The sequence below is a fragment of the Lepidothrix coronata genome, unplaced genomic scaffold, assembly GCF_001604755.1.
Source record: "Lepidothrix coronata isolate B3197 unplaced genomic scaffold, Lepidothrix_coronata-1.0 Scaffold13, whole genome shotgun sequence".
NCBI classification, from domain to species: Eukaryota; Metazoa; Chordata; class Aves; order Passeriformes; family Pipridae; genus Lepidothrix; species Lepidothrix coronata.
The window spans coordinates 3,279,547-3,297,397 of record NW_016690193.1 but is presented as its reverse complement, the minus strand read 5'-3'; the positions used below and the strand labels follow the sequence as shown (position 1 = coordinate 3,297,397).

General features: G+C 41.3%; 1 protein-coding gene across 10 annotated transcripts in view; it reads right to left on the bottom strand.

The window, feature by feature from the left end:
- Positions 1 to 3,198: 3,198 nt before the first annotated feature.
- FAM160A1 (family with sequence similarity 160 member A1) overlaps positions 3,199 to 17,851 on the bottom strand; it is an 87,121-nt gene continuing 72,468 nt past the window's right edge. For all 10 annotated transcript variants that reach the window (XM_017805927.1, XM_017805928.1, XM_017805926.1 and 7 more), the window contains 6 exons: positions 16,745 to 16,824; positions 15,151 to 15,338; positions 13,629 to 14,663; positions 8,772 to 8,950; positions 8,344 to 8,482; positions 3,199 to 4,449 (listed from right to left, as the gene is read on the bottom strand). In XM_017805927.1, coding sequence (XP_017661416.1) covers positions 4,199 to 4,449; positions 8,344 to 8,482; positions 8,772 to 8,950; positions 13,629 to 14,663; positions 15,151 to 15,338; positions 16,745 to 16,824 — 1,872 coding nt within the window. In that variant the 3' untranslated portion in view covers positions 3,199 to 4,198. The remainder of the gene's footprint in view (positions 4,450 to 8,343; positions 8,483 to 8,771; positions 8,951 to 13,628; positions 14,664 to 15,150; positions 15,339 to 16,744; positions 16,825 to 17,851) is intronic.

The following is a 17,851-nucleotide window of genomic DNA, read 5'->3' as shown; positions in this document are numbered from 1 at the left end:
CCATTCTAGGAAGTTTACCCATCTTACTAAAAGGCAAATGCACTAAGTGGGTACTGCAGCAGGACACTGCTTAATTCATCAGACCTTTTACAAAGTGACAAACCCCTTTGAAACCCCAATGAAAGAGAAAACAAGTAATTTATGAACTGGATGCTTGGAAGGATGTATCTGGATGTGCTGGTGTGAGGGACAGCCCATGCCTGCTACTGGGAATTTTCTCATCCCCACAGAATACAGCTGAAAACAGTAGTTCTCATTTCTGTTCTTCCAAACTAAGGTCAGAAGTTACTACGACAAAGGTACCAGGACAAAAAAGACAGTGCATCTTTCACACCAGAACTGCAACACTAACAACTTGATCTCATTCGAAATACTGTAATATTCTTTAGGGCACAAATGGAAAAATAAAATTTAAGAAAAATACCTAATAATAAAGATAGTAAGTACAGCACATGAATTACAGCTGTCCAAAGATCAGCACATGCAAAGGGGATGCTGTTCTGAATGAAAGTTGCTGAGTGCTTTAGTCCAATTAATACAAACCAGGTGTACATGTGCTGAGACTAACCCATGTGGCATCCAAAAATGGCCAAAGGTAAAAGAGAATGACCACAACTGTTTTAAGACAGTGTTCACTTTTTAGGTAGGGTGCCAGTAAGATTCCTTGCTATAGCAGAGCAGCTTAAAAACACATTCCAAGGCTACATGATTAGAAATGTGGCATTCACAGTATGAAACATCTAGCAGGAGACTGGAAATTAACTTTGGTATCACTGAGCCACCACCTGCAGTCTTTGGAATAGATCTGCCAAGGCCAAGACACTTCATTCCTGACTGATGCTGAGCCAATGTGCCAAAGAGGGACCGCTCTAGTCACACACCCCCTGAGTGTGGGGAAAACCAGACCACAGAGCACTTCCCGACTCTTCCAGCATAATGATGTTGCCCTCCAGGGGCCTACAGGCTGGACCACAGGCACAGGGTTTTTTGGGAAAAGAATGTATGACTGGTGAGAGATGGGATCACACATTATCCAACTGGAGGGAAGGAGCTTATTAAACAAGCATTTGGCTGAAGAACTTACACATGCAGATGTGATTAATCTCAAAAGATCAACGTTTTCAAGCTAAATCACAGGTTCTGCATTTTGAAGACAGGAAGAGGCAATTCCTGCCAATAGTTTTTGTGCTGGGTGCCAGACATTATGCTGCTATCACAACTAAGACATAGCTGCAAGTCTGACCCCACTGAGGAACCGAGCAGTAGGGTTATATGCAAAGGTACACGCATGATCTCCACTTTTACAGCCCTGAGCCAAGGTCACTGCACTCATCCACCTCTCCCTTTTGGGGAGCTGACAGACAGATTTTCCATTTGCAAGGGGGCACTGCACAAACACAGTTCTGATCTTTCAGCAAGAAGTCTTCCACACTACTCCAGATTTCAAAGGCTGACTTTATCCTGCTGGATGTAGAGCATAAGCTCTACTACAGCTTATGAGGCAAATCTTCTCCATCCTCAAATTTACAGATGCTTTTTTGAGCAGTCCACATTTTAAAATCCCCACGTAGCTTAATAGACTTGCTGGGATAAAACTGCCATGACTTTGTACATTTCTTGAAAACACCAGTTAAAATTAACAACCTCTAAAGAAATCCCTTCTACTCAGCAAATAAAGATTCTTATTTTAGAATACAAACAAAGGAAGGGAATGTTCATGTAGTAACCTTATTACCTTGAGCACTGGTCTGCAGAGTTCTTTATTTAAAAAAAAAAGCAAAATAATTCTTTACAATTCCTTTTTTAAAAGTCCTTCAGAAAAAGGATTAGATTGCTTCTGCAATTTAGCCCTTGTTTCTGAACCACTAGAAGTCAGCTGATCACACTTTTCTTTCGCTCATGTGGAGTTCCTAGCACAAGAGGTGAGAGGAAGCACTGACCCTACATCAATAATGCTAAAACACTTTCAGCACACATTACTGACCCCCCTGAGGCCAGACCCATGAGTACAGCATGAAAGGCAACATTGCTGGTAATAGTGGGGGGAGTGGGGAAAGAACCCACCATGGCCTAGGACAAGTTTTAAAAAAAAATAATAATAAATCAATAAATCTTATTACCCATTTACAACAACAATGCAGGGGTTAAAAAAAAGAAAAAGAAAGAGCTCTCTTCATTCTGGACAACTAAGATTTTTAAAAAATCTCACAGCCCTGTCTTCAGCTTCCAAGAAAGCTTGTGAGGTGAAAAAGGGCCATGTGGAGGTCACTAGGTGATTTGCAGGATGGATGCAATGGCACCTAAAAAAATAAACAACTTAGAAATGAAAGCAAACCAGAGAGACTCAGCTAGGGAGCAACATGACCCCCAGCCATCGTGGAAGTGAAGAATGTGAAGCAAACAAGTGAAGATGGACCCAGAGAAGTTCTTGAGGTGATTTTGTTAGAGGTAGACTTTGGGATTTTTTTTTTCCCTGGGAACAGCCTACAGCAGTCTGACACAATGAATGCAGATGCTTTAATCTATAGCTTGTAGATTAAAGGCAGAACTTTCTGAACCATCTAAAGGATTTAGAAGCTTAAATTGCACTGCAAATTCCAGAGGAATTTGACCTGTAATTAATTAGACTCTTCTGGAGTGTCTTTGTTTTTTGTTTTAAAAGTGGTTTTTTTCCTTGCAATCTCTGAGAAAGTGTGTTTCAACATCAGGATGTGATTAACTGGAACATCCCACATTATGGAACTACAATGACCAGGAGAACTAATGTATGCAAGTGTTATTTCTGATTTCTGTTTCTTCACATTTTTTGGAGCCACTGTTAGTTTCTATCCTGGAGATATGGGTTTAAGGCTTTCTTGAACTAAGCCACTTTTTGTGCAGCCAACTACAGCACACTGGAAGCACAATTATGTGACTAAGATAAGACAAAATGCAGTGGTGATGCACCAATTCATCATGTTTGGGTTCTTCTAATGAAGCCCATTACTCACAGCAGAGCATTTTCTCAAGCAGTTAGTCACCAGCAGACAGCTTTCCCCATTACTCCTTCCTTTTCTGCAGCTGGTGAATAGTCTGGTCTTCCCCTCACCATCCCAAAAGTGCAATATTAGGAAAAGTCAACACCTACATTAAAAGTAAACAAACAGTATTTAACTTTCCCTTAAGCAAAAAAAAAAATTAACAGTAAAACAGAACACCTTTCAGGAGCAAGCAAACCTTTTTCATTTAATAAAAAAGAAAAAACAGACAAAACCAGCCTGCTGTCCATTTAACACTACAGAAAGATACTGAATATCTTCCTTTAGCTTATTAAAATAAGCATAAAAATAAACTACATACTAATAACAGCTTGCATAGAAACATTTTGTTTTGTACTTTGTGCAAATCTTACTAAATAAGGCATGCTTGCAGAGATGTAGGTAGCAATGCAGTAGTTACCCAAGAATGCCGAGAAACTGCAAGGAAAATTCCAGGCAGTCTGCAATCCACATCCACTTACACAGTTCATTTGACTTCAAAGCCCAACAGCTGATAGCTGCAGATCTGTCTGCACCATAAGGCAATATGGTATGTGTAGGGTCCAGCACCTGCTTTCAGCTATTCAGGGGTTTAATACACATAAGATCACTTGAATTCAAAAACCTGACCCACTAGTTAAAAAGATGGCTTCAGATGTGGATTGGTAAGAACCTGGTTTCAGGGAAAAGGAAGGGAAGAGGAAAATGACACCAAGAAGCACAGTCCTTCACATAAAGGGGTTTTGTGCAGACTGTGCATGTCTTTTTATACTGTGAACTTGCCCCACGGGGCAATGTTTTTTCAGTCTCCTAACAAGTTATCCAGAAGTGTATATCTGGAACAGAAAAAGCTAACGTGTTTGCCTCTCTTAGCCAGCCTACAAGTGTCTATTGCAGAAATTCAACAGGAATTAGTAACACTAAAGAAGGGTGGCTGTGTAAAGAGGAAGGGATGAAGAAGGAAGCTGCAGTCAGAGCAGTATCAGAAATCTCTCAAATAAGTTATGTAGCACAGAGGGAAATTATAAGGCCTAACTGGAATAATATTTTGCCTCCTTCTTCCCCCTCTAAATCAAGTATTTTCAGGAAATATTGAAGTACAACCTTCTTTTGTAAGCAGCTTTGCATTAAAAATCTGTTTAAATTCCAAAAGCTTTTTTAAAACATGTTTAAAAACCCCACTAATAATAATCTTCAAAATCCCCCAGTACTTTGTAACATAAAATGGAATGTTCTTGGGCTAGAGCTGCCAACTCCTTCAGGAACTCTGGGAAAAGGGCAGCTGCAAGCACGGCGTTCCTCACGTGGGCAGGAAGGCTGGGATGAGCCAGGCCCTTCTTTCCTTTCTGTCCCAGGAAAGGCTGCAGTACAGCTGGGTAAGCTTCAGAGAGGTTCCTTCCTTTCCCTGCCATACTGCTGTGCTGGACATTACCTAAAGCCAGGAGAAGAGGGAGAGGCAAAAGCAGGGAAAAAAAAAAAGACTGTATATTAAGCACACACGGTATATGTACAGTGTCCAAACCTAGTTTACAAGGATTGTGTTCAGAGCTGTAATCTGCAGTACCCAGACTGTGCGGGGATCCAACATTCCAAAGTTCTACGTGGCCTTATTCTATTGCATTTTTTATTATCTATCTTTCCCCAGGTTATATATTATTCAGTTCCAGCTCTGATGAGAGAAATATGTGGGCAGTAGAGGAGTCAAGGGAAAGAATAATATGGATTTACTTTCTGAAATAGCAGATAATATCTACCCATCTAGACCCAGCATGGCTGTCTCCATTCCAACGATATCGTGCTCTATCCCTCCCCCAGATCAAACTGACATTTTGACTTTACTTCTTCTCCATCCTCTCCCTGTGAATCATCATGTAAATGGGTTTGAGGCTGAGTTATAAGATCACCGCGTGAGTTTGAAGCAAGCGAGAATCTAAGGGGAAAAAAGGTTTAAAAATTTGATTTTTCTGCAGCTTCAGGCCCCACTAACTACACTTACCTTAAACTGTCTGCAAAGCAACTAAACATTAAAAACAGAACAAGCAAAAACCACTGCGTGCTCTGCTATAGTGTGTGCTGCTGCCAGAGTTCAGAGGATCAGAGCTCAAGCATCAGAATGCATGGAATTACAGTGACAGCAGCACCTAAATTTCAATCAACTGCTCCTTGTTTCAACCTGAAGCAGAGCTGCCCTTTAATTAGATGATAATTAATTTAGTGAAACTAAAAAGGTGACAAAATTTAACACTGATGGAAAGAAATACTTTACAAAAAAAAATTAACCTGTAGAACTCACTGCTACAAGATGTCATTGAGGCCAAAAGCATGGGCAGATAAAATCCTGTTTAACTTACAAGTGGATGCTCTCAGAAGCTGTTTAAGTAAATCATTAAAAAAAAAATAAAAGTACTTATCTTAACTCACATACTGCAGATAAGCCAAACACTACATTTCTGCATTAAGAGGTTTCCCTTAAAATGCAATTTATGTTAAAACAACTCAGTCTCAAGTGACATCAGCCTTGTTCTGAAATCTCTCCAAGTATCAAAGGCGAGGAGCACAGCCATCCCTCTGTTCAACAGCTCTGCACTTTTGTTCCTTGTTTGTCCTTCTCCAAAGGCACTGTGGAACACTTCCAAACACTCAAAAGAAATTTTCATCTTAATCATTTAACAGACTCGTACTTTTCTTGAGTTTAAAACACCTTTCGAACCCCAGACTTATCAATCATTCATGCTGTTATTCTACACATTTCTATCTACTAGAGACAGAGTACAGGAATTTCAATTCTGTGGAAAAATCTGACTGTGGGAGGAAAAACAACTTACATTATGAATTACAATAAAAGGATAAAGTTTTGAGCTTCCCCTGAAGATTTTTTTTCAGATTTTCTAATGTCAAAATGTTTCATAATTAATATTTTAAATTTTGATTTAGATTTAACTGCTTATCTGGAGGAAAAAAAAAACAAAACAGCAGAAAAGCACAGAAAGCTGATCTAGGAATCAGAGATTCCAGTTCTTTACTTTGATCAAGATTGTTCACTTCTTTCTAGGATCAGGAGGCAAACTAAATCATACAACTGAAACTTATGAAAATGAGTACTCTGAAAGTGGTTACCAACACACTGAAAGAAAGGCAGCTTTTCCCATGGAATCTACATCATGACAGCTCTGTATATGTAACCAGAATCCAATCTTTCCTGTGTAAGGAAACCACAAGCTACTGCAAGCAGAAAATAGTAAGTTGTCCATTTCTGCTTGAACACCTTCAGAGATCATCCCTGTAAAGAGAAAGGAAACACTCTTGGTTTTACATTTGCGTTTCCCACTAAGTCTTCACGTTTTCAGATGTGGATTCTGCAGGAAGCCAGTTATGCTCAGACCTGTAGAGAACATTGGGGTTATTCACCACTCCTGTCCAAGGGAAAAAATCCCTCAGAGAGCAGCCAACTTGCATGACACGCAGAGGTGGCATTCAAGCAAATGCAGAGAAGTCCTATAGGAGTTCCTAATTTCTTGTTTGGTTGTGGTTTGGTTTTTTTTTTTATTTATCATTATTGTAGCAGTTCCTATTTTGCACTTCTTAATCAATATAATGAGCTACTGGTTGAGGGACTACTGAGCCAACTTTCCCGCAGGATTACAGTTTGATGACTTCCATCACCAGTCCTGTTGGGAACCAAGCCTGCAGTTATCCAGACGTTTGTTTACTCTCCACTCATTTGTCAAGAGAAGCCTTCTTTGCAGGAGTTGCTACTATACAGAAGAAAATGTACCAACAGGGTGACTAAGCAGCCTTGTTTCAAATTCCTAAATAATGATCAGCGTGAGTCAACCTAGCAAATTCTGAAGCCCACAGAAGAAAACAGATGTAAAATCAGAAGTATAAATAAATGCCATCAGGAATTCATTATATAAAAGCTCCTGAAAAAAAAGCACCTGAAAAAAAAGGACTCTAAATGTTACCTCCTAATCTCATCTCCCACATGCTAGCTACAATACCATCTAATTGTAAAGCTTTCTAATCTCTGGCACCAGAATGCAGAGCCTAAAAACACTACTGACGTTTGCAGTATGCAGCTTCTTTACAACAAGCACCTTCCACAGACCAATTCTTCAAGAAGCAGCCTTAGTAGGATCATAATTTTACAGGCCAGTTGTACTGCAAACCTTAGAAACACACGCTATGCTGACCAGAAACTAGGTAGACTACTAGTCAGAGCCCTGAAAAATTAAAATACAATTAAAAGTGGCACATAAAGAGTCCTGCTTTCCACACCTCTGGAAATGGAAGAATAGTTCAACATCTTCACAGAGGCGTAGGCAGAACCGGTGATTATTAAGGACTCCCAATGATGAGTAAGCACATACCTGTAAATGCTGCCTCTCACAAACCCTTTTGCAGAGTCAGCTCTTAATCACTCACCGAATTTGACATCTTCCCATCACATGGGTAGTTGGCTTTCAAGGGAAAACTGAACCTAACATTGCTGGCTCAGCAGCAAGCTGAGAACAAGCACATCCTCAGGGCATGGCCCCAACTCCACCCATTGCCTGGCTGTGTCTGGAAGGTTCTTAGTTAGCATGTAAGACTCTTTGCTTTGCTTATTTTCACTAGCATGCCCCACAGCAGTATAAATTAATACTGGTAACTGAAAGACAGGTGCAGTGTGCACTGTGCTGGAGAAGCAGCAGATGTTATGGAAGTCCCTCTAAAGCTGGCTTGTGGGATGATACCTGTTGAAGTCCCCACTGCTCTCAAAGTGTCCTGGCTTTTACACGTCTCCCCTTTGTTTTTTCTGTTTGTTTTGCTTGGTTTGTCATCCAAGAAAGCACATTAAAAGTTTTCTGGCTAGTATCTATCTCCTTCATAGCAGCCCTATTCAATTGCTATGAAGCCCTATTCAGTTGTTGAAGAAACCAATTCATCGTGGACTTCTGTCCTCCCTAACATTTATCAAAAAAGAACCAGTGACTAGCTGAAGGTCAGGCTAAAAATAAAATGAAATCATGCACATATGCCACCTCACCTCATGCCTCAAAAGTGAGTTTGTTTACGGCCAAACTGACAGCAAGCCAAGAACTGACTTTGTTACTTCTTTAAACAGACATTTTATGTAACAAATAAAACCTTCTAAAGAGCAAAGAACATCCAAATAGACCCATACACTGTGGCCTACTGAGCATCCTCACTTTAAAGTCAGAAGGATACATCTGGTTAATGATATTCCCGCCACACCACACCTTCTTCTAATCATCTGAGAAAAGGAGAGGGGTAACTGGTAAGTCATTCCACCCAGCACTCCTCGAGCATGGTTAACATTTACCTTTGGTTAGCAATTCTTCCGCAGCATCAGACATGTCCACACGAAAAAGCAAGTACTGTTGGGCCTCCAGGAGAAGACCTGGAAAGTCTTTTTCAATGGAAGCAAAATGCTCAATCTTATTTTTCACAGATGCCAGCACCTGTCAAAACAACAGTAACAATTACTTCTTCCTCCTTTGCTCCCAGTGCAGCCACAGACTGAATACTTGGGCTTTCTCTACTTGCATTAAAAGAGAGTTCCGACAAAATCTATGGTCATACAGAGTTTCCAGTTCTTTGCACAAATGTAATTAAAACATGGAAATTAAGTAAGAGGCTCTCAGACAGGTGGGAAAGCTACAAGTGAAACTGAAAGGAGCTAATGTAAATTTTAAGGAGACACCAAAAATACTGCTCCAGTGGGCATGGCTAACACCCGTGGTCAAATACCTGATAGAGTGACCGTACGCTAGGCTGAAACACCATGTTGGTGTTGAGCAGAAAGGAGCGAAGAAGTGGCTGTGGATAACTTGCCAGCTGAGTAATAATCCCAATAAGCAGCAAATTTACATGCAAGGAATTCTCCAGCATGTTCTCCAGCTTCGACAACATTACACTGATGAATGGTCCTGCAAGAAAATAAAAAGGAACCAATGCTTTTGTTTTCACAGAAGAAAAATCCTAAGATCCAGGAAATAGTTATTTAAAAGGAATTTTGATCATCATAACCAAGAAAATTAGACCTCCCACACACTAAAAAAAGAAAGCAGCTAGAAAAACCAAACTGTAGCTGAACAGACAAAACAGACTTAACAGAGGTGTTAAAAGCTTTTGTGATTAAAAGCACATTTTCTAGATAGCCAATCAGTTTGCATTAATGGCATATTTAATATGCATAACTATTCTACTTTACATGTACCAATAAGGATTTAGCCTAGTACATTATGGTCTACCATTCTATTCCCCTTGAAGTTAATCAGAATGGTACTACTAGTTTCAATGCAAGCAGAATCTGCTCTTTTTACTCCTACTGTGCCTTATTTCTAGGTAAGGACTGGGCAAAGTAAATTATAGGTAGCTTTCTTGTCTTATCGAAAAACTGGTGTTCTTTAGAACATGAAAATGCTATTCTAAACATAAAAATCAAGAGCTGTGATAGTTCACATCACAAGAAAAGGCATTTGCAGTACTGTAAACAGTCACACAAAGCAGGAAAGACATTCAAATAGATTTATAAGCAAAATTATTGCTAGACATAGGCTTTAGCATATAAATGTCACCAATAAATAATAGCTTTAGCTTGTGTATTCATGTTGCAGGACAACCACTGAAATACAAAAGCATTTACCATGAAAGTACATAAACCCTTAGTGCTCAAGCTTATGAAACCTTTGCAAAGCTGAGAATGACTTCACTACATGTTGCTAGACCACACAGCTGATGAGATGCTTGAGGCAGCCTGTACAAGTGACCTAATCACAAGTCAAGTCTTAGAAACATCCTTTGTCCCACCCCCAGTTCCACCCACTATTCTGGCTGCATAAAAGCTAGGAAAACCAGACAGAAGAATCCCTCGGTGATGCAGTTACAGCACTGCTAACTTTGAATATCCCACCCTCAATCTTGGCACAAGATGCATGCCATGGGCACTTCTAGGATCAAGCAGGTGGCCATAATCCAACCCCATTCCAGCTCCCCTCACCTTGCACATGGCTACTGTCCGGCACAGCTACACTCACAAGATGAAAGGTGGGAGGGCCAGTGTTGGCAAGGCTTTATAGGCTGCTGCCTTGCAAGCACAGTGTCAGCCATCAGAGCTGCAGGAATGCCCCCTCCCCAGGTACCCAGTGGGGCAGCCCCAAACCCCTTTTGTTGAGATACAGTTTCTTCTGTCCCAATATAACTTACTGCTTCCCCTATCATGTTCATGGAGACATTTTCACAGAGCTCCTGAAGACCAAAGTGCAGTGGAAACTCTACCAAAAGGGATAGCGAGAGAAGGTGTCAGTGTTTCTCTCCACTAGGTAACACTTTAAAGCTGAGCAGGTAAAGCTGAATCTAGATACTTGTAACAACTGCTGCTTGCCACTGCAAGAGAGGTTACCAAATATATAAAAAAATTTCTCAGTGATAAACGTGACTTTTACCACCAAGAATTTATTAGAATGATAATCAGAGGAATGAAGCAGAGTTTGGGATCCTTGTAAGAAACAGGGTAACTAGATGAAAAGTCAAAAAATTATTCCTTTCATGGCCATGAAGGGAGGGAGCAAAATATAAATTCTTATTCCTGAACAACACATTCTTTCTTGCTCCTGGGATGATAGTGTTTAATGCTTTTGCACTGGATACAAGACATTTTTTTCATAGATCTATAGGCCTGAAGAAAGCATCTTTGCACTGCTGACACTTACTGGGTGTAGGAAACCTCTGTCAGGTTATTCAATTCTGCAGAGAGAAGCCCCATCCCATGACAGTATCCCAAAACAGTAAAAGCAACCCAAAACTTTATCAAACACATCTACAAACATAATACACTATTCCAAATTAAATACAGAATCATAGAATGGTTTGGGTTGGCAGAGACCTTAAAGATCACCTAGTTCCAAGCCCCCTGCCAAGAGCAGGAACACCTTCCACTAGACCAGATTGCTATCTTTGAAAGGCCCTGCAATCTCAAGATTTCCAAGGCAGAGGCACTAGAGGCCTGTCAGTCCCGCTTCAGCGCCTGGTAAATTATGGAGAAGATTATTCTGGGAGGTATTGAAAAAACACCTGAGACACAACACAGTCATCGGTCACAGCTTCAGCTTCATGAAAGGAAAGGTTTATCAAACCTGATTTCCTTTTATGACAAGGTAACCCACCTAGTTGATCAAGGGAAGACAGTTGATGTAATCTTTTTGGATTTCAGTAAAACTTTTCGATACTGTCTCTCACAGTAGCCTTCTGGACAAAATGTCCAGCACATCTGGATAAACACACCATGTGGTGGGTGAGCAGTTGGCTCACAGGTCAAGCACAGAGAGTAACAGCGAATGGGGGAACAGACTGGTGACCTGTCACTAGTGGGGTTCCACAGGGCTCCATCTCAGGCCTTGTGCTCTTCAACATCTTTATAAATGACTTGGATGAAGGACTGGAAGGGACACTGAGTTTGCAGATAACACAAAACTGGGAGGAGCTGTTGACTCCCTCAAAGGCAGGGAGGCCCTGCAGAGAGACCTCAGCAAATCAGAGGACTGAGCAGTCACCAACCATATGAAGTTCAACAAGGGGAAGTGCTGGATTCTGCACCTGGGATGAGGCAATCCCAGATGTACAAACAGACTGGGGAATGAGATGCTGGAAAGCAGTGCCATGGAAAGGGACCTGGGGGTCCTGGTCAACAGCAAGTTGAATCTGAGTCAGCAGTGCCCTGGCAGCCAGGAGGGCCAACCGGGTCCTGAGAGGCATCAGGCAAAGCATCGCCAGCCAGTCGAGGGAGGGGATTGTCCCGCTCTGCTCTGCACTGGTGTGGCCTCACCTTAAATACTGTGGCTGGTTTGGGCACCACAATATAGGAAAGATATTAAGCTCTTAGAGAGTGTCCAAAGGAGGGCAACAAAGATGGTGAAGGGCCTTGAAGGGAAGCCATGTGAGGAGTGGCTGAAGGCACTTGGTCTGTTCAGCCTGGAGAAAAGGAGACTGAGGGGAGACCTCATTGCAGTCCACAACTTCCTCGTGAGGGGAAGAGGAGGGGCAGACACTGATCTCTTCTCTGTGGTGACCCAAGGGAACATCCTGAAGTTGTGTCAGGGGAGGTTTAGGCTGGATATTAGGAAAAGGGTCTTCACCCAGAGGGTGATTGGGCACTGGAACAGGCTCCCCAGGGAAGTGGTCACAGCACCAAGCCTGATAGAGTTCAAGAAGTGTTTGGATGATACTCTCAGGCACATGGTGTGACTCTTGAGGATGGTTCTATGCAGGGCTAAGGTGATAATCCTTGTGTGTTCCTTCCAAGTCAGCATATTCTGTGATTCTGAGCACCTCCTTACATGCAATCACCAAGATCTGCACTAAGGCAAGTTAAACAGCCTAAGAGTAAGACATACTGTGAATGGGGAGCAAACAGTGAGGCTTATTGTTATTAGCTTTTTATCTTCATTTTCTTCAGTTTTGAGTTTTTCTTGGGTTTGGGCAGGGGGTGATTTTGATGTGGGTTTTTGGAAAGGAACAAATGGAGAGGGGGGACTAGATGAAGAATGAGAGACATAGACAACATTTTCGACTACATTTGACAGCAGATACTGGGAAGCAGATTTGGATGTGATTAGCTTCTGGTACAAGGAAATTGCCGCCACACCAAAAAGAGCAAATTGTTTGAAAATCAGACTGCATTTTTCAATTATGAAACAGTGCCAAGCATTCTGGCCACAGCTGACCAGAAAGGGCTGGTTTTCAATGAATACACGTTTTCCCCCTCCAAATGAACAAGAAGCCATCTTATAGAGGTTTTATTTTGGGTGAGGAAACCTAGATACATTATTATTATTTTTTATTATTTGCATTACTCTGGTATCTAGGAGACATAACTAAAGATCAGGAGCCTGCAGTGCAAGGAACTGTACACATACCGATCAAAAGCCCACTCTGACCTCTGGTAGTACTGTCATTCTTGAGTAGCTTGGACAGTCAGCAGAGACCAAGCTTAAATTGCTGCGTGGCACCAGACAGATAAACATGCCAGCAGCGAGGGCAGGATGACACTGGAGGAACAGGATGCCAGGGCAGAGCATGGAGACAGGCACATACAGACGTGGCACCAGTGCTGACACCTCGTGCTACAATGTGGAATAGCAGAGAGGGGAAAAACGGCACCATGATACTGCATCCACCGCATCAGAGATGAAAGTAACCATAAAATAAGCAAATTACTTACCTGGGCTCTGTATATTAGAACAGCTACTCCAATCCCCTTTCAACTGAAAAAGCTTCCTCTAGAGTGATGGAGCTCTCACATACAAACAACGTAACCCCTGCTCAGTGTTTTAAACAATTGCCAAAAAAAAAACAGCACCCAAAGAAGATCCCCTGAGAAACAACCATTTGCTGTCACCACACTGATGACTCTGCTCTATTTTCACATGGGATCTCTTACTCTCCTTGGACTGGTCTCAGCTATTCGAGCCATACCCTCTTTAGTGCCAGAACTGTTCCTTGCTCTATGCTTGTGCTGTGTGCCACACAGTGTGATCTCATTTGGCCCCCCCTTAATCACCATGCCATCCTGCATTTGTTATGTATGTAATTAACAGGACATTCCACCTGTAAACGGAGCACTCTGGCTCCTCGAAGCGTGCTTAGGAGAGACATCCTCCTTTGGTCCAAAGGGAGATGATATGCTCTCTGCAGAAGGGGTGTCTGTTGAAAAATTCTCAAAGTCCTCCTCCTCTTCTGCTGGAGAGACAGGGTCAGGAGTATCCAGTTTCTGTTCCTCCAAGCTTGCACTGTTTGGATCCAGTTCCTTAATAATTTTGTCATACTGTGCAATGAAATCCTCACCATCTGTGCTCAGCAGTCTTAAGTTACAATCTGCCTCCTGAGGAGAAATCTTCAACTCTAAGTCTGGCTGTGGATCAATCTCAGTCATTTTCTGGTTTATTTGTTCTTTCATCACACCTTGAGTTGAGCTTGAATTTCTCTTACTGTGCTCATCCAAGCCCATTTCCAGCTGGGTCTTTGCAAGAGGCCCATTGACTACTGTCTGGCTTCGGACCTTACGTTCTCTGGCTGCATTTAAAGTTTTCTCCTTGGAGCTGTCATCATCTTGAGTATCCTTCTGGGCACATAACCTGTAAACCATAACATCATCCTGAAAGTCTGATTCCTCTATATAAGAACCTTTGATGAGCATAATGGCATTTTTTTTCATTTCTTGTATGTGTTTTGGTGGCTCTGCAGGTGGCTGCATTTCTGTGCTTCCCAGATCATCATATGGTTGTGGTGAGCTCACATTAGAACCAGGAGAAATCCCTGTGTCATAGCTATCATCCCATTCTAGCTCCAACTGCATCTTCTCGCTGAATGGAGTTACTCGAGAGGAGCTGCATGTGCTAGGTGTCCTTTGGTGGAGCTGAAACATGGGATGTTCCACATCTGTACTGTTCTCCTCTGCAAGTGTTTGGATAAAGGTGTCTGGATCAGGGTTTACTCCATCATACAAGGCAGACCAAACTTTACAATCTTTCAAGCACTGGATGATGGCTTCTTGAGCTTCCCCCAGGTACTGCAAGTAGCTGATGTCCACAGCTCTTCCATATTCCACGATGCAAGTAGATTCAGAAGAGTGTCTACCAGAATCTAGAAGTAAAGAAGATGACTCATACCATGAGTAGTATATCAAATTTTCTCTAGTAAGGGATCCACTAAGACATTGCAGAGCGTTTAACCCCAACCATCCAATAAGGTAGGAAGACAAAAGCATAACAATTAAGAGATTTGCTCATAAACATACATGACTTGTTCCTATTGCAAAGACAGAGCTGTAACTCAAGATTTCTGAGAGAGAAGCCTGCATTCAAACCTTAAAACAGCAACCACTCTGAAGCAGCAAGGGTTGCTGTCATGTATCTGTACATTATTTTCATGAATATATATTCAAGCTGGATAGCTGTTAAAATAAGGTTTCAATAGACCCGGACACATGGAAGGAATTAAATAAGCTTTTGCCCAGTTTATTGTTACCCACCACATTTCCTTCCCCTCTGATTCTTTCTGACTTCATCCCATGAGCTGCTACCAAATCCAATGCACTTAATGATCTGGTCTTCCCCTGAGCACCAATTACCTTTAGTTTGTGCTGCTTTTGTCCATAGAATATAATCTTTTCCTTGGCTTTCAAATGTCAAAGTGATTCCAGTGGAGCAGCAGACTGGTGTCAGGGCCAGCAGTTTTGCAGCAGACACAGAATAACAGTCTCTCTCTTTCACAGCTCGTCGCTGGCTCAACATCATGTGGTTGCAAGGAATCAGATACCTGAAACAGCAGTGTTTAGCATTACTTATCATCCTTTGATGTTAGAGAAAGCAGCAACACACAAAACTCCCCTCCTACCTTTCTGCCTTCTCCAAATTAAAAGAAACAGTAATAATATTTACAGCAATTCACTTTCTAAACCTCTCAGGAGCATGAAACCCTGACTCTGTATTGTGACACTTGGTTTGATGATGAAATGTAAAGACAAGTAGAGACAGGAGATCAGTTGCATCAGAACAGGGAAGCAAAAAATCCTTTGCAGGTTAGAGTAAACCTGTTGCAAGAAAGTATGGAGCAAGTGTGGGATGGGCAGATGTCAAAGGCCAGAAGAATGGGTTGGTCTGACAATGAATGAATTTTGTCCCAGAATCCTCAATTTATTTGTTTTCCTGGGAAATCCAGAGAGAGGCAGTTTATGTTTGCCAGGCAAGCAGCCAGAAAAAAAGGAGGGAAGGGTCAACAAGGTGTCTTACTGCAGTAGATCAAGACTGAGCTCTCAGGCAGAGGAGGGAAAAAACTATTGGGAGTACAAGAAACAGAGGAAGCACAGTCTCATGTTAAACTTCTTTAGAGCGCTTTTGTTTTACTTTTAAAGAGCACTTTAGTAAGACTCTCAGTGTTAACTGGATGTTCTGCCATTTAAAATGCAAACAAATTCTAAAAGATTCTCTAAATAAACAAAAACATTAATCACAGCACTCTACTGCTAGAGTAGTGACATACTTGTGTTCACAGCATTCCCAGGAACAATAGGAAGAGCTATAGAGAATTTCACCTTAATGCCTGTGTGTGGAGGGACACACAGTATCTGAAACATTTATGTGATCTACAATGCTAAAAGCCCAAGTTAGTTACACCAATATCTCTCATCTAATACACACACCAAAATTATAAGTAAGTATCTTGAAGCAATGTATAGAATCACCACTTAAAACCAAAAATAATCAGTGCATTTAGTACACTACAATCTACCTACAATAGTTCAGGAACCTGAAGTATTTTCACTGAGAGAGGAATCAAAGATGTGAAAAACAAGAAAGAAGGTGGAAGCTGCAAACAAGTATATAGCTTTGTATCACAGTGCATAATACACTAGAGAAAACATGCACAGGAGAAGAATTACACATTTAGAAGCAGGGAATAAGGAGGTGATAAATATATTCTTAGCTTCTCTCACTTCTATAGAAATAAATCACAAGAAAAATCTCTTGCTCTGAAGATCTCAGGACGTAAATCACACTACGTCAGGTCTGGTAGACTTTTGTCACGATCATAAATATTCTTATCTCTGTAGTTGCTTGGATTCCCGCTCTCTTGGAGAACTCTCATCCAGCTCTGCATCCACAGGCAGAGATTATATGTCCCAGAGTCAGGATGAAGAATGGAAACAGGAGTTCGGCCTTTACCTTAAAACTAGCTGTAACATCACATCTTCACAATGCAAGCCAATGAGCGTTCTGAACAATGCCAAGGAGACCACACAGAGCTGAAAAATAATAAACATGGTCAGTTTTTGATCTGAAAATTGGATCTTTCCAATCTTCCCTGCATACTACATTACAAAATGGCTCCGCCAGAACATCACGCTTTACAGACACTCTTAGTATAATATTTCATTTTGTCAGCACCCCATGGGATTTTTTTAAGTTATCTAGAGCTATGCACATAACGTTTCATTTTAACAAAATGAAATCCAGAGCTTTCTTCCAAATAAGCTATAAAAAAGTCAGTAATTTACCAGTCTTAACTATTATTTAAATTTATTAATTTAATTTAGTGTGAACTGAACCCTGTAACTTCCAATACAGCGTGTTAGTTTTTACCTCTGACACGGAATTTGAACCAATTAAAGGTTTTTTCTGAAAGAAAAGTTATAAATCACCTCAAGTTTCTGTTGCTTTAAGTATAAGGAATGATTAGTGTTCTGCACATTAAGAAGCTGAATGGTTCTAGAAATACAGCTTAAGGTACTGGACACAGCCCAGGACAAACAAGCCATCTTTTGTCAGAATCTATTCCATATGGAGTGTTCATAATCTCTCTATTACAGGTCAGTTGAACAGCTGGGAGCTACAGCAAAGCACGAAGATCCTTTTTGCAAGACCAGGAGAAAGGATAGCATTCCTCGTGGGAATTGCATGCTTGCCTTTTTGGCAGAGGTCTGATTAAATACAGCTGTAACTAGGTATTTCAGTAGTCACACTCAGCAGAGACAAAAATCATACCCATTCTGTGATAGGCAACCCACTTTCACCCTGGCTTTAGGACTAGAAACATGGACTTCTGCAGGCTTTTTTGGTCGTTAATTAGACATACAACACTTTCAAAGCTATCATACAGTACATTTCTACCTGCCAGACACTTGCTAGACTGCAGCTGTGCCCAAAATGGTAGAAGCATGAGCTGTATGCTTTCACAGACCACACTGTCTCTGTATCCCTGCCTCTTAAGGAGTATTTCTCCTGTGCTGCTCTCTCATGGAAACAGTATCTTATAGTCAGCTTAGGCTCCCA